General features: G+C 42.6%; 1 protein-coding gene and 1 non-coding gene across 2 annotated transcripts; one reads left to right on the plus strand and one right to left on the minus strand.

The window, feature by feature from the left end:
- Window positions 1-2,431: 2,431 nt before the first annotated feature.
- On the minus strand, window positions 2,432-2,537 carry LOC133781277 (small nucleolar RNA R71). Its single transcript, XR_009870060.1, has one exon. It is a non-coding gene; the product is annotated as a small nucleolar RNA R71 (small nucleolar RNA).
- An 11,095-nt stretch (window positions 2,538-13,632) lies between these two features.
- On the plus strand, window positions 13,633-16,049 carry LOC133779452 (uncharacterized). The gene is made up of 5 exons (XM_062219413.1): window positions 13,633-13,695; window positions 13,781-13,849; window positions 14,526-14,660; window positions 14,901-15,065; window positions 15,504-16,049. The coding sequence occupies exons 1-5, from the start codon at window positions 13,633-13,635 to the stop codon at window positions 16,047-16,049; spliced, it is 978 nt and encodes a 325-aa protein (XP_062075397.1).
- Window positions 16,050-24,549: the final 8,500 nt, after the last annotated feature.

Below are 24,549 nucleotides of genomic sequence, written 5' to 3' on the forward strand. Positions count from 1 at the left end.
AGAGCTGGGGGTCACAATCTTGACCGATCGACTGACATGCTGATGATGACCCCTGTGATGACTAGTGGGTTGAGCACTGTGGTGGTTTCGCTCTGAAGGCACATAACTAAGAGTGGTGGTTCTAATAGAATGACTCAGTTTAGACCGGTTATTCCTTTGGGACTTATGAGACCCACTTCGCCTCTTTTCGACATTAACGTCGATTGCAAGAGGGGGTAACCGAGTCAAGACCCCTTCAATCTGCTTGTTTGCCCTAGTGAGATGGCTCCTTAATTGGGTGTTTTCTATCTCGATAGCAATCAAATATCCTGGATTAGGATTTGGTGGGAGTGACGCTGAACTCCCAACATCATCTTGACCCACTGGTTGTTTTCCAGGACGTTGTTGAACATCTAGGCCCCTTTCCTTGGGTACAATGGTATGACAGGCCTCCTGCCTACCAGGCTGTTCCATCTCATTATCATGCATTGATCAAGTGAGCACCATGATGAAAGTAGACTGAAACTTGTGAAGCACTAATTTCCTCTCAATGAAAGCACCAAACTGTTGACGCAATTTTTTGCCAACAGTGTATTAAGAAATTAAATAGGTAGATTAGTGCTAAATTATAAACCACAATGAAGTAATAAACACTCTCTCGAACACGCACAACTTTTACGTGGTTCAGTGGTTAAAATCCACCTAGTCCACGAGTCAATATTATTAATTTTCTCTCTCAATTTCTGCAGAGTTTTAGCAATACAAAAATGACTGCCCCTTCCCTATCCAATATTCCTAGTATTTATAGGGGAATTCCATAGACAGGTTTGGGTAATCGCGTGAATAAACCGCATGATTAAATAAGGTATATAATTAATACATATTATTCTCATTTACATTGGGATATGGTTTGATAACAGAATATAATACACTCATACTATCTCAGATAATAAATGGTAGATATGCGATATAGCCTGGGCATTAATGAGCGTATAAAGAGTCTCTGAATCTCTTGGGATCCTTCACTATGCATTATGTCCAGGTTTCCACGAGTAGAATATCTTGCCCGAGCTCGTGTTCAACAACTATTTGAGCCACAGCTCGTATTAAACTCAAACCGCCCAAATTTGGATCTGGTCATTATAAGTCTCGAACTTAACTGTTATCCTAAGAGGCAATCTGATAATAAACTGTGTATCGTGCTATCAAACCCCCAAACTCAAGCTGTTCACATCATTGTTAACCAGATGTTCTACTTGGCTAGTTTTCCACACATTCATCTGCCAGCTGTACCCTAGTTGAGTAATTGAACTCGTGCTAATTTCAGGGTACAACAGATCGCATATAGAACGATAGTATCTATATGATTTGTGTAGCTTTTAGGGTTATGATGTTTAATGCCTGCTGTGTGTTAAAATCTGTCACAGATATGTGGAAGATTTGCATATAAGTTGATGTCTTTTTATCTTGATAAAGAATTAAGATTGCCTTTGATAACCCACTATTAAGATAAAATTAGAAGATTGAATTGTACTTAAATAGTTAAATTGTTAAGTTAATTAGTTGATGAAATTAATACCCTTGGTCTCTATTCTTGAATAAATCATTATTATTGTTTTTTTTACTCCAATTTTTATAATTATTTTATTAATTAATCTGAATTTCAATAGTCAAATAGAAATCAAGAGTAAATTATTGGCACTTGAATAGTAGTCTCTGTGGGACGATCCCGTTCTTACTGAAAATTATTACTTGTTATGGCCACGTATACTTGCGTGTGCTATTTTACCGATCTAGTTTTTGGCGCCGTTGCCGGGGACAATTTGATCAATATCAAATAATTGATTCTTGTTCTAATTTGGCTTCTCTTTGCAATTTTAGTTAATATATCTCCTTGCTTGCCTTGTGATTCAGGGATAATTTGTGTATGCGACGTCAAGGATTGGTGTCACTAGTGCCTCTTGATCTTGAGATTGAGAAGACTTGTAAGAGTAATAGAAAACATAAGAAGTTAGAGAGAATGGGTGAGAATGTGAATAATGGTGTCAACAACATTACAAATCTAGGTAACGCAGTAGCTGAGGCTGATCCGCCAATAAGAAATTATGTACTCCTTACTATTACAGGGATACATTCAAGTATTCATCCTCCTACTGTTGAGGTGAATAATTTTGAGATAAAACCCTCGATTATTTAGATGGTACAGAATTGTGTACAATTCAATTACAAAATGAGGATCCAAATCCCCACATCACCAATTTTTTAGAGTTGTGTGCAACATTCAAAATGAACGAAGTGAGTAAAGATGATGTCAGATTAAGATTATTCCCGTTTTCGTTAAGAAACAGAGCTAAGAGTTGGTTGAATTCATTACAAGCCAACTCTATAGCCACATGGGAAGGTTTGGCTCAGAAATTTCTTGGTAAATATTTTCCCCCTGCTAATTCAGCCTGATATCGAGGATAAATTAATCATTTCCATCAGCTCGATGGGGAGTCCTTATATGACGCGTGGGGACATTTTAAAGAGTAGTAAAGGAAGTGCCCACATCATGAAATAGAGAAGTGGCTATTGGTTCACATATTTTATAATGGTTTGGGTGGGGGGGGGGGGGGGGATACAAGGACCATTATTGATGTAGCATCAAGAGGAGCATTTATGAGAAAAAGTGCTAATGAAGCTATGAATTACTGGAAGAGATGACCATGAACAACTACAATTGGCCCAATGAGCGTGAGACTAAGAAGGTAATAGGAGTCTTAGAGGTCGATCTTATTGCTTTATTGACCACTCAAGTGGCATCTCTAACCAAGCAATTGCCGTAGAATAACCTCACCACCCAAGCAATGAAGACACATAATGTAATGAGTTGTGAGATTTGTGGGGGTCCGCATTCTTATGAGTAATGCCTGAGCACTACTAGTTGCTCAACAGACATGAACAATTTTCCTTTGGAACAAGCACATGCTATTGGTAACTTCCCAAGACCTTCCCACAATCCTTACTCAAATACATATACTCTTGCATGGAAGAATCATCCCAACCTGTAACGCCCTACTTCCTTAGAGCCGTTACTAAGTGAGTTTTTAAGACAAAACAGTGTGCAATGGCCTCGCTAACCGAGGTTTTGAAACAAAAGTGTGACTAATTAAAAGTTAAGGCTGTAATCTTTGAAAATACGTCATTTCATTAAAACTTCTATTATTAAACATTTGGGATCCCAAAATAAGGTTTGAAAACTAATTACATCTTGAAATAAGGTTACAGTTGAGAAATCATAAAATCATAGATTATTATAGCCATTTTCGAATAAACCCCCAACCAAAGCAGTCGGGCAGACCAAACATGTACACGTCGCTTCACGCTCTCCGTACTCATGGTTGGTTGACTCAGTCATTGCCCTTACCTGCAACACAGAGCACCCGTGAGCCGAAGCCCAGCAAGAAAACTCATGCAGAACATAACATATGCAATGTATACAGTTTTATCATAACAGATAATCCACAAATAGATAAGTCAACCATTTAGACTAAGCAAACACATGTATCCACCGGGCCCCGCCCTGATTATAGCATAACACATGAATCCACCGGGCCCCGCCCTGATTATAGCATCCCATGTGCTAGGTGTTACTTTCGGCCCACGGCCGCCCCGGCTTACGCCGTACTCGGCCCACGGCCGCCCCGGCTTACGCCGTACTCGGCCCACGGCCGCCCCGGCTTACGCCGTACTCGGCCCACGGCCGCTCATTTCATCATATTCACACATATGGTACATTCGAAATAATCATTCACACACATCATGATTCATTTAAGGTTTAAACATTTGCACATAATACAATCTGGGGCCATGCCCTAACCTCGGGTGTTATAGTTTTCTTACCTGTATTCCGAGCCTCCTGATGCACTAAAGCTGCGAGCACGGTCCTCTAGCACGAGCCTCACCAACAACCTAGTCACAACACACAAGAAACATCCCTCAATACTAATCAACCCAAAACCACTTCCCGGGACCAATCCCGCACTCTCGGGACCTCTAAAACCTTAAAACAACACCCCGGAGACATCCCCCGAACCCCCGGAGCAAAGGCCTAAAATTGCCAAAAATGTGAACCTGAAATTTGCCTTGTGCCGCGGCACAACTTTCTTGTGCCGCGGCACACATCAGTCAGGGACTCCCTCGCCGCGGCACGAAAAACCTGTGTCGCGGCACGCCTTCGCAGACCCAGAATTCTGGGTTTTTCCCCTGCATTTTCTCCGAGCTAAAACCTCCCAAATCGTCCCAAACTCACACCCAAGCTCCAAAACCAACTCAAAACTCCAAATAGACCATACATCAACCCATAAACATCATAACTCAACTCAATAACACAATCACACTCAAAATCACCCATTTGATTCCAAATTTCAGAAAACTCAAACCCAAAGGCCAAAAACACAACCCAAGCTTGACAAGCCTAAACCATGGCTTCAAAATCTTAAACCACAACAGAAAAGAAAACCCAAGGATGTTTAAAACTCTTACCTCAATCAAGAATCCAACCTTAAGCTTCCTTGGTTCATCCCCTTAGTCTTCAAGTTTCAGCTCCCTTCTTCTTCTTCATGCCCTAGCTTTTTCCCTCTCCTTCTTCTTCTCTTCAAATTATCAAAGCATCAAATGACCAAGCCCCAAACCGTGTACCCCTTAATACCCAGCTGCCATATATCCAATTCCCAGCCAAATGACCATTTTACCCCTCCTTGCCTATCCTTTCCCAACTAACCTCAAGGGCACTTAAGTCCTTTTACTTCTATTTCATTTCTACCATTTTCTATCTAGAACTTGTTACTCTAAGTAGTAACTAATGGTTACCCAGGTTACTCAATCACCAATAACCATTACCCGCTAAATCTCAATCTTAGCCATAAAATTCCCGAAGTACCCCTAGGCTCCTCCCGAGCCGGGTATAGAAATCCTGTTGTGACTCTTAAGTTAATTTGCTCTCTAGGACCGTCTCGGCACGTGCATCAAAATAAAACCACCACACTCACGTGGTACAAATCACGGAATACAATTATCACATATATGCCCTCAGCGGCTAAAATTACAATTATGCCCTTCAAACACAATCAGGGCCTACATGCATACTAATACACATAGTCATGCATCTCAGATAAACAATTAGTCAAATAACATGCTTTAAATCATAACCATGCATTTAACTCATAAAATCACACATAAATCCCAACATGCCCTCCTAGCACACTAATCAAGGCCCTTAAGCCTTAATAGCGATTTTGGGTCGTTACAACTATCCCCTCCTCATAAAAATTTCGTCCTCGAAATTTATCCAAACACATCAGTCAGTAAACCCGCAACTCTGACCATAATTTCCAAGGCCCACCGCCTTTACTTTACTTTTCAACAACACTCTCACAAGAGTAACAATCTTGCCCCTCAAGATTTCGTCTAATAGCCATACTCTCGATAGCTTCTTGTTTACACCGCAACCCTGCAGAAACCTCAGGGTCTGCCTAGATTACAATGACCAATTCATCGTCTTATTCCTGATTCCAGAGATACTCAAAATTCGTCACCTCTACTAGGTGGGATCAATTGGTAGGCCCCGCTGGCCTAATCCTTGGTAAAACTTCAGAATCTTATGCTGAATTAAGAGTCAGAACACTCCCTTCTTTCTCTGAACACCTTACAGATCCTCGTCTGTTAAAATGCAGAGACGCAACTCTTTCCTTCCGGAGCTTTATTTCCTCAACACTTATCAATTTACAAGCTGTTAATCCTTTCAAATAGGCAGACGCTCCTGCCTTAAGAGTTCCAACAACCACTTGGCTTCTCTCTGAACCGATGCCAAATCGTAGTATTCACTACCCTTTGCCTCCTACCATGTCATATGTCGTGTTACTTTAACAAGACACCAGCAACCGCCACCACGACTAACTCATCAGGGATTACACTTCCCTTAATACTTCAAGTATTCGCCTACTCGGCGCTCAGTCCTTTAAGATATCCGATAAACTTTCAGACTGCCACCCCGCTTGCAATCAACTGATAATTCCAGGCTCCCACTCTGTTCTTTTCGTTCTCTAAATCCATTCCAATAATTTAAAATATTATAGGGCCTCAATTCAATGTCATCGACGTTCTATCCTGAAACCAGTTCACTTGCCCCAACAACATTAACTCAAACAACCGAATTAAAACTTTTCATGTCCAAACACCTTACTTAAGGTCTATTGTGGTCTATCCCCACGATGCACCACCACATCACCTAACCCCTCAGGGTCCAAAGGAAAACACTAGGTTCTGTCACCCGCTCGACCCTCCCGGTACGACGTACCCTAGGAGGTGGAATGATGTCCATTCAGAATTCTCATTCATAAACCGAATCTAATTGGATCCTTCATCCATTCCTGGTATCCTAACTTGTACCACCTTAGCAGGGTCCTTCCCTGTTTCAACTCAAACCAACACTTTGAATTCCATAGCTCAGTGACACCCACCAGCTAACCATTACCTACTAACATCATGCCGATCTCAGTCGTTGCCTTGTCCTCCATTACAGCCTATAGCGTTATTCCTTGACTGATACACGCCTCCCATTAAATTTCCCTTGCTCAATCGAGGATTTCAAACACTGATCATTTGTCTGCTACTTTTCACCACCTCTGTGTCTCAACGCTATCTTTCTTACTAATACCCAATACTTAAGTACCTTATGCCATGCACAACAGTCGACTTAACGTCCCAAGTGTATCAACCATGGTCCATTCAGTCGCCTCCCGCTAGGTTCAATCCATCCTCGCGTCAATTTATTCCTGGGCGTGCCCAAATCGTGATGCAATCTCACATTTCCATAACCCTACCATAGATCATGTCCTTTATGCAATCACTCTTTACTTAATCAAAACATACGCATATTCCAGCATCGCCAGATACCAATAAATTCTTACCTGTCTTCTGAATTTCTTTCTGATGTGACACCACTCAGTCCGTCTAACCTCGAGTTTTACTGTTCTCCTCATCTCTGATGTAGTTGTCTCCGGAGGTGCTTATGCAATAGATGACGCGCTTACCAGTCCTGAGATGCTTTCTGTTCTTCAAATGTTCTTCATTAGTTTATCGCGGCTTCAGATCAAATCCTCTCTTACCTGTCCTTTCTCCTTGTAGCTCTAATCTGAGTACTCCTGACGACATCCAAACTAACACTCCGTAGAACCTTACCTGTGACTTCGCCTTCTGGGTACAAACGTCTTTCGCATAGTCACTTGCTCACCATTTCTGTCTGGGAGTAATCCATATGCACTGTTCGTGAGCTTGAAGGGAACTTGCCCACACCGTTCATGCATTCTCTGTCTAAAGAACTTACCTGTGCTGCTGCAGCTCGAACCGTTCCAGAATCCTTGTTACCAATTCCTCACACCCTACCCGGTGCAACCTAATCAATTCACGAAAAGTCTTTATCCTTGGTTTCCAACTGGCAATAACCAGGTCGTAGATCAACTCTTGGGGACATCGTCCCACCTTGTATCCAACATTGTACTTTTCATCCTATCCCGACGATACTAGCAATCCATGTAGTATAACACTCTGGCTAATCCAAGATCAAATTCCTTCGATTTCTTCAATAGACTTTCTGTCGGCCAATCCGTCTTTTACAACATTCCTTATACCAATCCTATCTGTAGTCCGACCTTGAAGTATTCCCTAAATATTTCTTTGCATACCCACATAACTTTCCCACTGGTCAGCTCTGTCTCCTTTACGTACTCCAGATGATATCCTCAACAATCCATCTGCCAGAGTTTCTAATTCCTTCTCCATAAGTATTACTGTCCTCGGCCTCTCAAATGGCACCTTTGAGGCAACCTCTCTATGTCCATCTCCCTCGCGGAACATTCTCAACACCGAGCCCTTCTAGTTCGCTACATGCCCAAAGCACAAGCTCGCCAGTTAAATACTCATCCTTGAGGACTCAGCCTCGAACCTCGAATGTATCGGTGCATTCCAGTTCTCCGTCCCCTCACCATGGAAATCCATCCCAACATCTCGAGTCATTCTACGTAGAAATCATGTCCTCACCTGACCTCCTCTCAGGTGGCATCCTCTTCCTCATGCGCATACCAATTAACCTCCTGGTTCCTGTCGCCATCTCGATAACTACCTTTTCGATCAGGCTTCTTTCCAATCTCAATCTAGGTGCCCAAGCACTGTCTGGAGTCCTTTTACCTAAAAATTGAGAATCCGACCTCGCTGCGTTCTATCAACAAAAGTACCGTCTTATCAGTCAGACTTTTCCCCTTTTTCTTGGCAATCCAAAAGCCACAACACTATCCGGGTTTCTTTCAACTTGATTATCACGAATCTATCTTTACTAATTCCATCAAAGGAACCACCGCCCTTGCGGCTCTAGCACTCATGCTCTATACATCAACCATCAGTTCCTCAAACAATATGGCCCTCTCCGCCATCCACATGCAGACAAAAACTCTTTCCTCAAAGCAGCCCAAATGCCTTAGACTATTCCAGATCTCATGTCCTTAAATGGGTCGCCACCAATTCCAGATACATCCATCTGTATAAATTTCCGAAATGAACTATCCAATTCACCAAACCCATTGATCTACGCTGTCGTTACCCCTAACAGTCCAAACCAGACTTAAACATTTGCCCGCCTCCACGGTTCTAATCATGTCTTTAAGATCTGTCCTAACCATTCATCATCTAGGTTCTTTCTAACCCATTAAGCCAGTACCTCAGCCCGAGTACCAATTCCAGGCATTCCTCTGCCTCAACATTTAACATAACTCTCTAATCAGGATCTCTCATCCTCTTAACCATGGGTGGAAATAACTCTGCCCGTCTATTGATAAATCCCTTGTCAGTCCGAATTCTCCTCAAAACCCGAGGATAACACCCTTTAAGCCTTTCATTTAGTACCCTTATCTGACCATACTTCACGGTAAACCAACACTTGAAACCTTACTGTTAAAACATCGGAATCAGCTATTTCCCCAGAGAAATCCGCTGTTCACTTATCCCATCTCGACTAACAAACTCCACAGCTTACCCACACACTAGCGACCCTCTGTTGCTGCTTCCAGGGATAACTGGAGATCTCAACTCCAACCTATATCTAAAAACCCCTCTGCAAACACAATATCAGGTCCCCAAACCCTTCTAGGAACCAACAACACAATTTCACCTGTCAAAACTGACCCAACACCTGAACTCCGGGGTTCCTACTCTGAACCAAACCACCACTAGGTCCAAATATCCACAGGTATAATGCACACACAAGCATATACTAGGTCAAGTCCACAATGATATACATTTAGCTTACCAAATTTCTATCACCACTAAGTGTATCCATGCTCATCATGCTTCATACAAGCCAATATACCGATATAACATATGAATTTAATCCAGAAAATTAACCACATACGCTCAATATGCGAACCATTATGCCAATTTTCATCCACATGCATAATAATGTTATTCAGCACACATTGATCTCAACATGCAACAGTCAAGGGCCAGGCCCTATCAGTATCTCATGCATATGTCATCTCATTCCTCATGCTCCATATAAATAAGCAGGCAAACAGGGCATTCAAACATATATTCAAACATGTCAGTCATTCATACCAACCAACCCAGAGTCGAGCTTGTCACTGATAGCGAGCGTACATGTTCGGTCGATCTCCAGAACCAATAAACCTTGGCTCGCTCTGATACCAAGTTGTAACGCCCTACTTCCTTAGAGCCGTTACTAAGTGAGTTTTTAAGACAAAACAGTGTGCAATGGCCTCGCTAACCGAGGTTTTGAAACAAAAGTGTGACTAATTAAACGTTAAGGCTGTAATCTTTGAAAATACGTCATTTCATTAAAACTTCTATTATTAAACATTTGGGATCCCAAAATAAGGTTTGAAAACTAATTACATCTTGAAATAAGGTTACAGTTGAGAAATCATAAAATCATAGATTATTACAGCCATTTTCGAATAAACCCCCAACCAAAGCAGTCGGGCAGACCAAACATGTACACGTCGCTTCACGCTCTCCGTACTCATGGTTGGTTGACTCAGTCATTGCCCTTACCTGCAACACAGAGCACCCGTGAGCCGAAGCCCAGCAAGAAAACTCATGCAGAACATAACATATGCAATGTATACAGTTTTATCATAACAGATAATCCACAAATAGATAAGTCAACCATTTAGACTAAGCAAACACATGTATCCACCGGGCCCCGCCCTGATTATAGCATAACACATGAATCCACCGGGCCCCGCCCTGATTATAGCATCCCATGTGCTAGGTGTTACTTTCGGCCCACGGCCGCCCCGGCTTACGCCGTACTCGGCCCACGGCCGCCCCGGCTTACGCCGTACTCGGCCCACGGCCGCCCCGGCTTACGCCGTACTCGGCCCACGGCCGCCCCGGCTTACGCCGTACTCGGCCCACGGCCGCCCCGGCTTACGCCGTACTCGGCCCACGGCCGCCCCGGCTTACGCCGTACTCGGCCCACGGCCGCTCATTTCATCATATTCACACATATGGTACATTCGAAATAATCATTCACACACATCATGATTCATTTAAGGTTTAAACATTTGCACATAATACAATCTGGGGCCATGCCCTAACCTCGGGTGTTATAGTTTTCTTACCTGTATTCCGAGCCTCCTGATGCTCTAAAACTGCGAGCACGGTCCTCTAGCACGAGCCTCACCAACAACCTAGTCACAACACACAAGAAACATCCCTCAATACTAATCAACCCAAAACCACTTCCCGGGACCAATCCCGCACTCTCGGGACCTCTAAAACCTTAAAACAACACCCCGGAGACATCCCCCGAACCCCCGGAGCAAAGGCCTAAAATTGCCAAAAATGTGAACCTGAAATTTGCCTTGTGCCGCGGCACAACTTTCTTGTGCCGCGGCACACATCAGTCAGGGACTCCCTCGCCGCGGCACGAAAAACCTGTGTCGCGGCACGCCTTCGCAGACCCAGAATTCTGGGTTTTTCCCCTGCATTTTCTCCGAGCTAAAACCTCCCAAATCGTCCCAAACTCACACCCAAGCTCCAAAACCAACTCAAAACTCCAAATAGACCATACATCAACCCATAAACATCATAACTCAACTCAATAACACAATCACACTCAAAATCACCCATTTGATTCCAAATTTCAGAAAACTCAAACCCAAAGGCCAAAAACACAACCCAAGCTTGACAAGCCTAAACCATGGCTTCAAAATCTTAAACCACAACAGAAAAGAAAACCCAAGGATGTTTAAAACTCTTACCTCAATCAAGAATCCAACCTTAAGCTTCCTTGGTTCATCCCCTTAGTCTTCAAGTTTCAGCTCCCTTCTTCTTCTTCATGCCCTAGCTTTTTCCCTCTCCTTCTTCTTCTCTTCAAATTATCAAAGCATCAAATGACCAAGCCCCAAACCGTGTACCCCTTAATACCCAGCTGCCATATATCCAATTCCCAGCCAAATGACCATTTTACCCCTCCTTGCCTATCCTTTCCCAACTAACCTCAAGGGCACTTAAGTCCTTTTACTTCTATTTCATTTCTACCATTTTCTATCTAGAACTTGTTACTCTAAGTAGTAACTAATGGTTACCCAGGTTACTCAATCACCAATAACCATTACCCGCTAAATCTCAATCTTAGCCATAAAATTCCCGAAGTACCCCTAGGCTCCTCCCGAGCCGGGTATAGAAATCCTGTTGTGACTCTTAAGTTAATTTGCTCTCTAGGACCGTCTCGGCACGTGCATCAAAATAAAACCACCACACTCACGTGGTACAAATCACGGAATACAATTATCACATATATGCCCTCAGCGGCTAAAATTACAATTATGCCCTTCAAACACAATCAGGGCCTACATGCATACTAATACACATAGTCATGCATCTCAGATAAACAATTAGTCAAATAACATGCTTTAAATCATAACCATGCATTTAACTCATAAAATCACACATAAATCCCAACATGCCCTCCTAGCACACTAATCAAGGCCCTTAAGCCTTAATAGCGATTTTGGGTCGTTACACAACCTGTATTGGAAAAATAACCAAGGACTACAGCCACATTATCCACAGTATCCACCTCAACACCCACCTCACCAACCGACCAATGGACTACACCCTTGGCCTTATTATGATCCAAACCCACACCCATCTCATCCACCACTATATCCTCCAGTGAACCCACAAACAGCTCAAACTGACCAATTAAATCAATTCATGACAGAGACAAGGTCTTCAACCAGGAATTTGGAGACACAAATGAGTCAATTGACTAAAATACGTTCTAGTAGACCAAAAGGGAATTTGCCTAGTTCCACAGAAGTGAACCCCAAAGAATAGTGTCAAGCGGTCAGTTTAAGGAGTGGGACTAGTTATAAGGGACCTTTAGTATTAGTTCCAAAGGAAGAGGTGAGGATAAATAAATAGCTACACCAGAGCAGAAGAGGGTCACTGATGATCTTTAGAAAAAGGGTAATCCAAAAGCTGAGATTGTGGAGCCTACCCCTAAATTATTGTATCCTTAGAGGTTTAGGAAAGTGAATCTCGATAAGCAATTCTCAATGTTTCTTGATGTGTTTAAGAAACTTCCCATCAACATACCATTTGTTGAGGCTCTGAAGAAAATGCCCAGCTATGTAAAGTTTATGATGGATATATTATCCAAGAAAAGGAGAATTGAAGATTTTGAGACAGTGGCTTTGACAGAGGAGTGCAACGCCATCTTACAGAGGAAGCTCCCTCATAAATTAAGGGATCCAGGCAATTTTACTATCCTGTGCACCATAGGAAATTTTCAGTGTGAGCAAGCTCTTTGTGATTTGGGTGCCAATATTAATTTAATGCCATTATCAGTCTATCGGAGATTGGAGTTAGGAGAAGCGCACCCCACTACAGTGACACTATAGTTAGCATATAGGTCTATTAGGCATCCTCGTGTGATTCTAGAGGAAGTCCTAGTAAAGGTAGATAAATTTATTTTCCCAGCGAATTTTATTGTATTAGATATGGAGGAAGATGAGAACGTGCCTATTATATTGAAAAGACCATTTTCAGCCATGGGGCAGGCATTAATTGATGTCCAGAAGGGTGAGTTAAGGCTAAGAGTACAAGGTGATGAGGTACTTTTTAATGTCATTACAGACTTGAAATACCCTTCAGCCAGTGGTAGTTGTTTCAGTGTCAGTGTATTGGAGGAACAAGGTGAAGATGTTAAGTCTATTGAGGACCCGCTTAAGTTGAGTTTGGTTGTAAGTCAAGAGGAGTGTGATGGTACTGAAGCCATTGAATACGTTAAGTGGTTGAACTCAGCGGGGCAAGTTTATAAAAAGAAATATGAGGAATTAGGGCAAGTAATTGAGAGACCGCTCCCTTCTATTGATAAACCACCAGTCCTTGTGTTAAAGACATTGCCTAATCACCTTCGGCATGCATATTTGTGTAAGAATAATACACTACCAGTTATTATTTGTGCTTCATTGTCTACTATGGAAGAAGAGAAGCTACTTTAGGGTGTTGAGGGCTCACAAACTAGCAATTGGGTGGACTTTGGCAAATATTAAGGGTATCAGTCCTTCAATAGTGATGCACCGTATATTAATGGAGGAGGATAGCAAGCCTAGTATCGATGCTGAGAGGAGGCTTAATCCTTCAATGAAAGAGGTGATAAGGAAGGAAATACTTAAATGGTTTGATGGGAGGGGTGATTTACCCAATATTTGACAGTGCATGGGTTAGTCCTGTTCAGGTAATCCTGAAGAAAGGTGGCATGATGATGGTTAAAAATGATAATATTGAACTGATTCCAACTCGTACGGTAACGGGGTGGAGAATTTGTATTGACTACTGTAAACTGAATAAGGCAACCAGGAAGGACCATTTCTCCTTGCCTTTTGTAGATCAGATGTTGGACAGATTGGCAGGCCATCCTTATTATTGTTTCTTGGATGGGTATTCAGGGTACCATCAAATTCCCACTGCACGGGAGGACTAAGAAAAGACCACCTTCACGGCCCCTATGGAACATTTTCATTTAGGAGAATGTCGTTTTGGTTGTGTAACATTCCAACAACATTTCAGAGATGTATGATGTCTATCTTCTTAGACATGGTGGAAATAGGTATAGAAATCTTCATGGATGACTTTTTAGATTTTGTTGCCTCTTTTGATGGATGTTTGGCTAATTTTGAGATGGTTTTGAAAAGATGTGAGGAGTCAAAATTAGTATTAAATTTGGAGAAATGTCACTTTATGGTGACCAAAGGAATAGTCTTAGGCCACAAGATTTCATGTCATGGTATTGAAGTAGACAGGGCCAAGATATCTACAATAGAAATCTTACCTCCACCGATGTTTGTTAAGGGGTTCGTAGTTTCTTAGGCCACATTGGATTTTATAGGAGGCTTATAAAGGATTTTTTGAAGATTTCGAAGCCCTAATCCACTCTACTTATGAATGGTGTGCTATTTGACTTTGATGCTGAATGTTTAAAGGCATTTAACACGCTGAAAGAGAAATTAGTTTCTGCTCCTATTGTTGTGTCACCGGAATGGGATAAACCGTTTGAGCTTATGTGTGATGCAAGTGACTATGCATTGGGAGAGGTGTTGGGACAACGTGTAGATAAGGTATTCAGGACTATTTACTATGCTAGTAGAACTCTTAAATATGCCACTACGGAGAAAGTGTTACTAGCCATAATATTTTCTTTTGATAAATTCAGACCTTACCTAATATGCAAGAAGGTCATAGTATACACAGAGCATTCTACAATAAAATACCTTATGACCAAGAAGGATGCTAAGCCACATTTGATTCGATGGGTTTTGTTGCTACAAGAGTTTGATATGGAAATCTGAGACAAAAAGGGGACTAAGAATTTGGTAGCGGATCACTTATTGAGGCTTGAGAATGAGAATGAGGATAGTGGAGTTCAAATTGATGATGAATTTCTAGATGAGCAACTCTTTGCTGTAAGTAATGATGATGGGGTGCCTTGGTTTGCGGATTATGTGAACTTTTTGGTTGCCAAGGTTCCACTTCAGGAGATGTTGAGACAACAGTTAAAGAAATTTTATTAAGAGGTTAAGCACTATTATTAGGAAGTGCCCATTCTCTATCGTCACTGTGCAGACCAAGTTATTAGAAGGTGTGTGCCCGAGGAGGAAATGCAATCTATATTGATTCATTGTCACACTTTACAATGTGGTGGTCACTTTGGTCCCACTAGGACAGCAGCAAAGGTCTTGCAATCAGGATTTTATTGGCCTACATCGTTCAAGGATGTCAATCTGTTTGTCAAAACTTGTGACTGTTGTCAAAGAACTGGGAATATCTCTAGGAGAGACCAAATGCCTATGACAGGGAACCTAGAGGTGGAATTATTTGATGTGTGGGGGATCGATTTTATGGGACCTTTCCTGACATCCTTTAATAATAAATACATACTCTTGGTTGTGGATTATGTATAGAAAGGGGTGGAAGCAGAAACTACTCCTACAAGTGATGGGAATGTAGTATTGAATTTCCCGCACAAGCATATTTTTACCCGGTTTGGAACTCCCCGAGCAATTATAAGTGATGAAGGGAGTCATTTCTGCAATCACAGTTTCACTGCATTATGTGCCCCATATGGAGCTCGCCACTGCATTGCATGGGCCTATCATCCCCAAGAAAATGGCCAAGTGGAAGTATCAAATCAAGAAATAAAGAGTATACTTGAAAAAACTGTGAATACGTCAAGGAAAGAATGGTCAAAGAGGCTAGATGACTCCTTATGGGCATATAGAACTGCTTTCAAAACACCCATAGGGATGTCACCATATCTCTTGGTATTTGGGAAGGCTTGTCCACTTCATGTGGAGCTTGAACATAGGGCATATTGGGCTGTGAAAAAGCTAAATGTGGATTTGTATAAAGCTGGAGAGAACAGGCTCATGCACCTGAATGAGTTAGATGAGTTCCGAATGAGGCTTATGAGAATGCAAAAATATACAAGGTGGATGGTCAATGGTTAAAGCACTTCATTGAGGGCCAAGTCGAAATGGCCAAGTTTGTAATGATTCAAAGACCCATTTGAAAAAGGAAGGTACCATTCGCCTAAAAGACGTAAAAGACAGCGCTGTAGGAGGCATTCCTATGTTTTTATTTTTATTTTTCATTTATTTAATCCTTTAAGTTTAATTGGAACAAATAGAGTTTTAAGTTTTAATATTTCTTTTATTTAAGTTTCAATTAGATTGTATTTAGGATTCATGAAAATTGTGAAAAGAAAACTCTATATTTAAAGAAAAATTCGTGTGGAGGCCAAGTCGTGACTTACTTTGGCTAAGTTGCGACTTCTGAGAATGTCAGGATTAAAGGAAAGGAAAGTGGGAATCAGTGTTGCGGCATGCTCAGTAGAACCGCGACATGAGGCGAAGTCAGAGACGGGTCCAATCTCAAGGGATGACACGGGCCACTGCATGTATACTGGAGAGCCGCAGCGCCTAGGTTCGAAGTTAAGGCATAATTAGAGGCGGGCCGCAGCATGGGTCTGTTTAAGCCGCGGCGCCCCCCCATATCAGCCTATAAACCAATCCCAACCCTCATCTTCCCCACATAATTCTAATTTCACTTTCTTTCTCTACTAGATATTCTCCCACTCTCTCATTCTCCTTTCTCTCACCCATTTTCTAATCATAATATCATCCTTAAGCTCTTCCAAAATCCAACACCCACTTTACAAGATGTTCAATTCCAACTTCAAGTCCAAATTTCTCACAAACCTTAACCTTCTTTCCATCATTACAAGCTTATACAAGTCCTATTGATTCTTATGCCACTACACCAAATACTCATTTCTATAACACATGAATATAATACTAATCAAAACGTATTATGCTAGAGTACTATAATGGGGCCACTTTATGAAAAAAGGGCGGTAATAATTACACCATCCCGCGCCACTTAGCATTTTTTTTCATTTGTGAGACCTGAAAATTTGTGAGACCCGAGAGACCCAATTCCTTCAACATTTCCTCTCCTTCAACAGACCCATTTCCTCTCCTTCAACAGACCCATTTCCTCAACATTTCTGAGACCCATCCTTTCCTTCAACAATTTTGAGACCCATTTATTTTCCCCATTTCTTCGGCTTGGTACTACATCCGAACTCCTCACTCTCTCTCTCATCTTTCTCTATCTCTATCAACCATCCTTTCCCAGTCGTTGGGCTTGTCGCATGCTGCTTTCCTTCAGCCATGAAGGGTTGAGAGTAATCAGTTTTACAATCAGAAAAAACTCGAAAAGCCTAGACTTCAAGATTTATCAGTGATAAAACATGGAAATATTCACTGAATGCCATGGTTTAACGGTGAGAGTTGCTATTCTTTTTTAGTTGATTATTTAGGCTTTGTTTGTATTTATGCATTTTGGTGCATTGAATTCACGTTTTAAGATTTCTATGATATTTACCCTCTTGTGCATATACAGTGCACACACTCTTCCATTGTATTCCAGTGTCGAAGAAACCAGCATTCTCTCAGAAATTGTGGAGTCTCTTCTATAGAGGTAACTGTTATATCTTTTTGTCTTTTGATTTTGTTCTGTTAATGTACTCTAATAGTTAAATGTTAGACTTTTTAGATTTTTTTTTTCCAGATTAACACTTTAGGATTTTTTAATTTAGTATTAAATTTTACAGATTTTGAATTTTCTATTGTTTCCAATATTATTTGCTTGTGCTCAGAGTGCACGAGATGTAGTTTGAAGAAGTGGAGAGACACTTAATGAACATTTAATGTTTCAAAAACTTTGTTTCAATTCCATTTTATATCAAGCCCATATGCTTATATATCTATTTGCGTTCATATATGTGAATTTAAGTTAAGTTAGTAATATAACATTGCTCTGCTAGAAAAATGAAAATATTTATATTGCATCGTTCCTTTATGAAAACATTTTTTAACATAGTGACTAGGTTAATGTTGATATCTAGTAAGTGTAATGATTAAATATTTTCAGATACTTTTACATGCTTACCAAGTGTGTTGTAGATAGTCCCCTGAGGTTGGCTTTATGGAACCTTTCAATTTTTTTATTTAATTTTATTTAGAGTTTCCTATTATCTAGACCACTAATAAAACTTATTCTATTAGACACTAGTTGATTTTTTTTTTTGCATGTGTGTGTGAAGGCTTGCCTACTATGTGGTCATCTGGGTACGGTGGCAAGCTTGGATTGTACATAAGACAAATGGGCTCATAAAATGATGTTGTGTCTGAGATTAAAATCTAAGCATTTTGGTGCACAAAAGAATCATCTTATACAATTTTCTTACTCTAAAAAGATATATCTATATATCATTATGTTTCATGAAGCATCATCATATAATTTCATGTGAGACCAACTTTTGTGAAAATAAAAGTGGTGTAATATTATATACATACACTTACAATCATTCACTAATATATATATATATGAATCTATTCATGCATATGCTAAGAGTACAACAGCATAGTGTTATAAAAATATTATATATTCTTTCATATGTTTACTATTTGTACTTCATTTATGATAACTAGAAGAACAAGGGTGGACATAGATGGATCCTGTATTGGTTTTAGAGGACCAAGGGGGCCAATTTTCGGCACCTTTGTTTATGAGGAGGAGGTATTTTATTAGTTTTCTTGAAGGTCTTCTTAGTTTAGAATACTGTCTAAGGTATACAAAAATGCAAAATGATCATATATTTATAGCCATGATAATGACAATTGTAAGACAAAGTAAAGTTAAAAAAACTTATGATCTCATACTTTGAAATATGGCTTAGTTTTCTTTTCTATTATTTCCTTCTTCAATAATCAGTTATCATGCTATGGATTTCATTTTTTTAAAATTAATTGTTTTTAGGGAACTACATAGATATAGATAGTATTTCAACTTAATTAAAAATTGGTTCCAATTCCAAATAACATTTTTTTACCTCTGAAGAGCATTAAAGCTGAAGCCAAAGAAGCATGAGATTGAGAATTTGTGGGACTACATTCTACATATCATATATACAAATTTAAGCTCAGGCCAATGTTACTAGATCACTCTTCCTTTCAGCATGTTGTGTCCATTTATATATATATATATAATTAGTCTCTTAAGTGTTTTTACTTGTAGAGCCTTCAATCCAAATGCTTACTTCTTACAACAATGTAGAGGAAGCCCATTAGCTTAATTGCTCATTAAATATTATGAATAGTATTACTTCTGTATTGGTATATGTATATATATACCTATATATCTCTTATGGTGTGCTTTTCTAGTTTCACAATATCTTATTAGCATAAAATAGGTTAATTATTTGATTGCTTACAAATGATTATTTTATTTTATATTTTTGTTAAAATATGAAATACGTGTATGGGAAACATAGTCCTGCAACTTGAATTAGATAGACCAATCATAGGATGGGATTAAAAAAATAGTTTCTTAATTGTATTAGTGAATGTTTAATATCAATATATTATTTTTATATATGAATAGACAATCTTATAGCTGGAATTTTGAAGCAGACCTTTCAGAATGATTGGCTACATGACATGTATCTTGGTCGTTCTCTAAAATTCTTGCATAACTTCCTAACTGGGTCATGAATCTTGTTGCTTGACTTTTTTGTTCTAGCTTAGCTAGTACCATGTTTGTTATTAAATTGTTGGTGGTTTCTAAAATCATTTGCTTCTAAAAGAACCAAAGTTTTAATATCTTTGAGAGATGACATATCTTAAGAATTTGACACTGTTTCATGAATGCTAAAGATGAATAATTTATTTTCTTGTTTAAATGATAGATCGTGCCACCATTGCTTCTTCTAGAGTTGACTCTAAGGCAACTGATTAATTGTTTTTATTTGACAGTCCACTTTTACATTCTTAAAAACATTGCATTTATGAATTTATAGTTGATTTATATATGGAGTGTGGATGCCAAAAATCCACCAAATAAAAACTCTTTAGTCCCTGGTCGGAACATAGGGATAAAGGTCACTTATTCATGCTATTGGGCTCGAGCCTGTAGGCCTTGTTGAATACAGGAGATCAACTCATGAGAAACAACACATTATGAGCCACAAGGTTTGGCCATGCTAAGCTAAGGGGCCACAATGAATACTGCAAGAGGATAGGTGCACAAGGCCCTCACATAGTGAGGTCCGACGTGCCCGCGCAAGGCTGACATGCTCATGGGTCAAGATGCACTCATACACGTGAACGCTGCCAAAGACGCCCGGGACATACACCTATGGATGCTCAATATTCCACGCTTATAAAAGACCCAAAGAACGCACTTAGACCCCCATACGCCTACACTCTCATTGGGTCCTCGGGCCATCAGGCACGCACCCCCTAGCGAGGCCATCAGGCACGCGCCTCCTAGCGAGGCCATCAGGCACACGCCCCTAGCGAGGCCATCAGGCACACGCCCCCAGCGAGGCCATCAAGCACATGCCCCCAGCGAGGCCATCTGGCATGCACGCCTCCTAGCGAGGCCATCAGGCACACACCCCTAGTGAGGCCATCAGGCACACGCCCCCAGCGAGGCCATCAGGAACGCACGCCTCCTAGCGAGGCCATCAGGCACATGCCTCCTAGCGAGGCCATCAGGCACACGCCCCCAGCGAGGCCATCAGGCACGCACGCCTCCTAGCGAGGCCATCAGGCACGCACGCCTCCCAGCGAGGCCATCAGGCACACGCCCCCAGCGAGGCCATCAGGCACGCACGCCTCCTAGCGAGGCCATCAGGTACACGCCCCCAGTGAGGCCATCAGGCACACACGCCTCCTAGCGAGGCCATCAGGCACACGCCCCCAGCGAGGCCATCAGGGACACGCCCCCAGCGAGGCCCGTGGGCCACCATCTTCTCGGGAGGCCGTTGCACCATCGCGTCACTAGTCTGGATCCATGCCACAAGGAGACAAGTATAGCTAGGCCCCTCGCCACTAGGAGCCTTGCAAGGCACGGGCAGTGCATGGATCATTACCGCCTCGCATCTATGCCTTGCAAATGAGGGTCACATGGAATTGATCTCATGAGGTACGGAGTCCACTGACGAATTGATAGGAGTTAGAGTACGGACATAGTACCCACGTCAGATAAGTAGTGGAGGTACGAACAAAGTACCATATGTTGTCCTCACCAGCCACTCCTTTGACACCCGTACCAGGCAGGTAGAGGAGACATGACCAGGTACAGAAGGTGAGGTGCTCCCATGATCTCTGACCTTGTACCAGAGCCGACACCACTACCCCTGGAACCACTCTCCTGTTAGTGTACTCGTGTACCATCTGGTCCCCTGGACCACCATGTACCCAGGGCCATTAGAGCCTACTATAAAATGAATCCCACTTCCACAGAGAATGGGGTTGGAAAATTCATTGTATGTAGAGGCTATTAAGCAATACACATTTTTCACTTCATTGTTCATCTGTGTTTATCCTTTCATAAGTTAATTCTAAGTTCTCATCTAAACATCGCCGCATTTACCTTTGAGTTTTCCGACCTAATTTCGTTGCGAGATTTCACCGTCAACAGTTTGGCGCCGTCTGTGGGAACGTTAGTTTCAAGCTACTGTTCCACCATTGTTTCCGGCAAGAAGAAATGCCAAGACGTTCAAAGCGACTCAGGGAGCCACGAGAGGTAGAAGTTCACCTGAACGGAGTCCAGCTGAAGGCCTCCATGAAGGACGCTCCTCCACCCAGAGACGTGGAGCCCCCGAAGGACCAAGAGGTTCACGAAGGTGATAAAATGGCCTCGTCACCGGCCGCCCCACCTGGAGAAGGTCCTCCAAGGGCACCACCGGGAAATGCTAATGAGTTCCCTCTCCCAAAACCACCGCAGGTATCGAACTTCGGCCGGCAGGACCCGGGCCCCTCTACCCGTAGGCATGATAAGCATCCCCGGGTCCATTCCGTGAGCTCGAGTTCGAGATCTCGGTTCTATGAAGAGGAAATACGTGAACTCCACCGTAAGAACCAAAGGTTGGAGACCACCTTGGAGAACATGCAAGAAGTCCTGAATGGCCTGTTGCAGGGTAAATCGAGCGCGACCTTGCCGAAGAGGAAGGAGAAAGGCCAGGATGGGATGGAGACCACTGTACCAGTAGATGATGGGAGAACCCAACACTCCACCAGTAAAACCCCCCAGGCAAAGTACCAGGGGGGACCTAGGCCAACGAAATGTCCCCAGGAGCAAAGGCGGAGGGAAGGTGATGGTCGTAAGAACGAGGCCGAAGTCCCCTCAAAAGAGGCACCCCCTGGCCTAAGAAAAGAGCTCCATGGGGGGAGGTCAGAAGTAAGAGGCGTACCCCCTGCGGTTCCACCGAGGGATGCAACCAAGGCAAGGGATCAGCCCGAGAACCCGCAAAACTCCTTATGCAAAAAGAGGAGGGGACTAGACACCAAAATGCAAAGCCCTCGAGGCAAGATCACCACTGCACATGGGGGGCACATGGATGACGGAGAATTCGACCGTGATTCACCCTTCACAAGGGAGATTCAGGCTGAACAAATGCCGGCTGGCTTCAGGGAGCCTCACATGGCTCCTATGAGGGTACTACGGACCCAAAATACCACTTAGACTCCTTCAATAACTTGATGAGGTTAAGAGGGGTCAGCAGCAGAGCAAAATGTCATTGCTTCATCGTTACGCTTAAAGGAGTGGCGTACAAGTGGTTCAGGAGGTTGAGGCCAGGAACAATCAAGTCATGGCAACAATTCTCTGATGAATTTCTTCAGCAACACCAAGCAGCGTGTGACTACGTCATGCCAACTACCAGCCTCGCTAACATCAAACAAGGCGAGAATGAAATTTTGAAGGACTACATCCATAGGTTCAGTATAGAAGCGACAAAGGTGGGAGATTTAACCAAAGCGGAGCTCAAGATGGCTATTACAGCTGGAGTTCGTCCAGGAAGCAAGTTATGGAGTAACATGCTCAAAAGAGAAGTTTCGAATTTGGACGACTTCGAGAGAGAGCACAGAAGTACATACGTGTGGAAGAGGGCCATAAGAACTTCCATGTCGAAGAAAGCGAACCTTCCTCCAGTGGCCATACTACCAATATGTCTGGGGATTCCATATAGAAGGGGGGCATCGTGCTAGAGGGGTCGCTGACCAAGCTCGAGATTGAACGAAGACCATCTAGCCATGAAAGTCCCGACCCGAGGGGAGATCAACTCAAAAGTTGCAAAAAGGGCCTCCAATGTAGACGCCTGCTAAAAGGGTCTCCAAAGTAGATGCCTACAAAAAGGGTCTCCAAAGTAGACACCTCCAAAAAGGGTCTCCGAAGTAGACACCTCCAAAAGGGGTCTCCAAAGTAGACGCCTCCAAAAAGGGTCTCCAAAGTAGACGCTATCAAAAAGGGTCTCGAAGTAGACGCTTCCGAAAAGGGTCTCAAAGAAGACGCTTGCAAAAAGGGTCTCAATGAAGACGCTTGCAAAAATAGTACTATGCCTAATGACGAGAAGGACGCTTCTCGCAAGATATAATAAGCGCGCGCGAAAATATATAAAAGGATAACTAGAACCCAAGGGGTCAATATATCCTTATAGGTGCAACCAAGGTGCACTAAAGAGAGACCTATCGAACCCCCTTTCGCGTGGGTTCCAAAGGACCTCGAGCATGATGAATACCCAAAAAAAAAAAAAGAGACAAAAGAGGGATAATAAAAAGGAAGAGAAAAGTCTACAAGAACGCCTAAAGGCCTCCCTATAGACTGGGGGGCAAGTGTGGATGCCAAAAATCCACCAAATAAAAACTCTTTAGTCCCTGGTCGGAACATAGGGATAAAGGTCACTTATTCATGCTATTGGGCTCGAGCCTGTAGGCCTTGTTGAATACAGGAGATCAACTCATGAGAAACAACACATTATGAGCCACAAGGTTTGGTCATGCTAAGCTAAGGGGCCACAATGAATACTGCAAGAGGATAGGTGCACAAGGCCCTCACATAGTGAGGTCCGACGTGCCCGCGCAAGGCTGACATGCTCATGGGTCAAGATGCACTCATACACGTGAACGCTGCCAAAGACGCCCGGGACATACACCTATGGATGCTCAATATTCCACGCTTATAAAAGACCCAAAGAACGCACTTAGACCCCCATACGCCTACACTCTCATTGGGTCCTCGGGCCATCAGGCACACACCCCCTAGCGAGGCCATCAGGCACGCGCCTCCTAGCGAGGCCATCAGGCACACGCCCCTAGCGAGGCCATCAGGCACACGCCCCCAGCGAGGCCATCAAGCACATGCCCCCAGCGAGGCCATCAGGCACGCACGCCTCCTAGCGAGGCCATCAGGCACACACCCCTAGTGAGGCCATCAGGCACACGCCCCCAGCGAGGCCATCAGGCACGCACGCCTCCTAGCGAGGCCATCAGGCACATGCCTCCTAGCGAGGCCATCAGGCACACGCCCCCAGCGAGGCCATCAGGCATGCACGCCTCCTAGCGAGGCCATCAGGCACGCACGCCTCCTAGCGAGGCCATC

This window comes from Humulus lupulus, chromosome 5 (assembly GCF_963169125.1).
Source record: "Humulus lupulus chromosome 5, drHumLupu1.1, whole genome shotgun sequence".
NCBI lineage: Eukaryota > Viridiplantae > Streptophyta > Magnoliopsida > Rosales > Cannabaceae > Humulus > Humulus lupulus.

Excerpts from the sequence above, each read along its gene's own strand:
- LOC133779452 (XM_062219413.1), top strand. The coding sequence starts at position 13,633 with ATGGAGGAGGATAGCAAGCCTAGTATCGATGCTGAGAGGAGGCTTAAT. Across the intron at positions 13,850-14,525 it reads AACTGATTCCAACTCGTACG|GCATTTAACACGCTGAAAGA; the intron begins GTAACGGGGTGG and ends GAATGTTTAAAG. Across the intron at positions 14,661-14,900 it reads TGGGACAACGTGTAGATAAG|GGGACTAAGAATTTGGTAGC; the intron begins GTATTCAGGACT and ends TGAGACAAAAAG.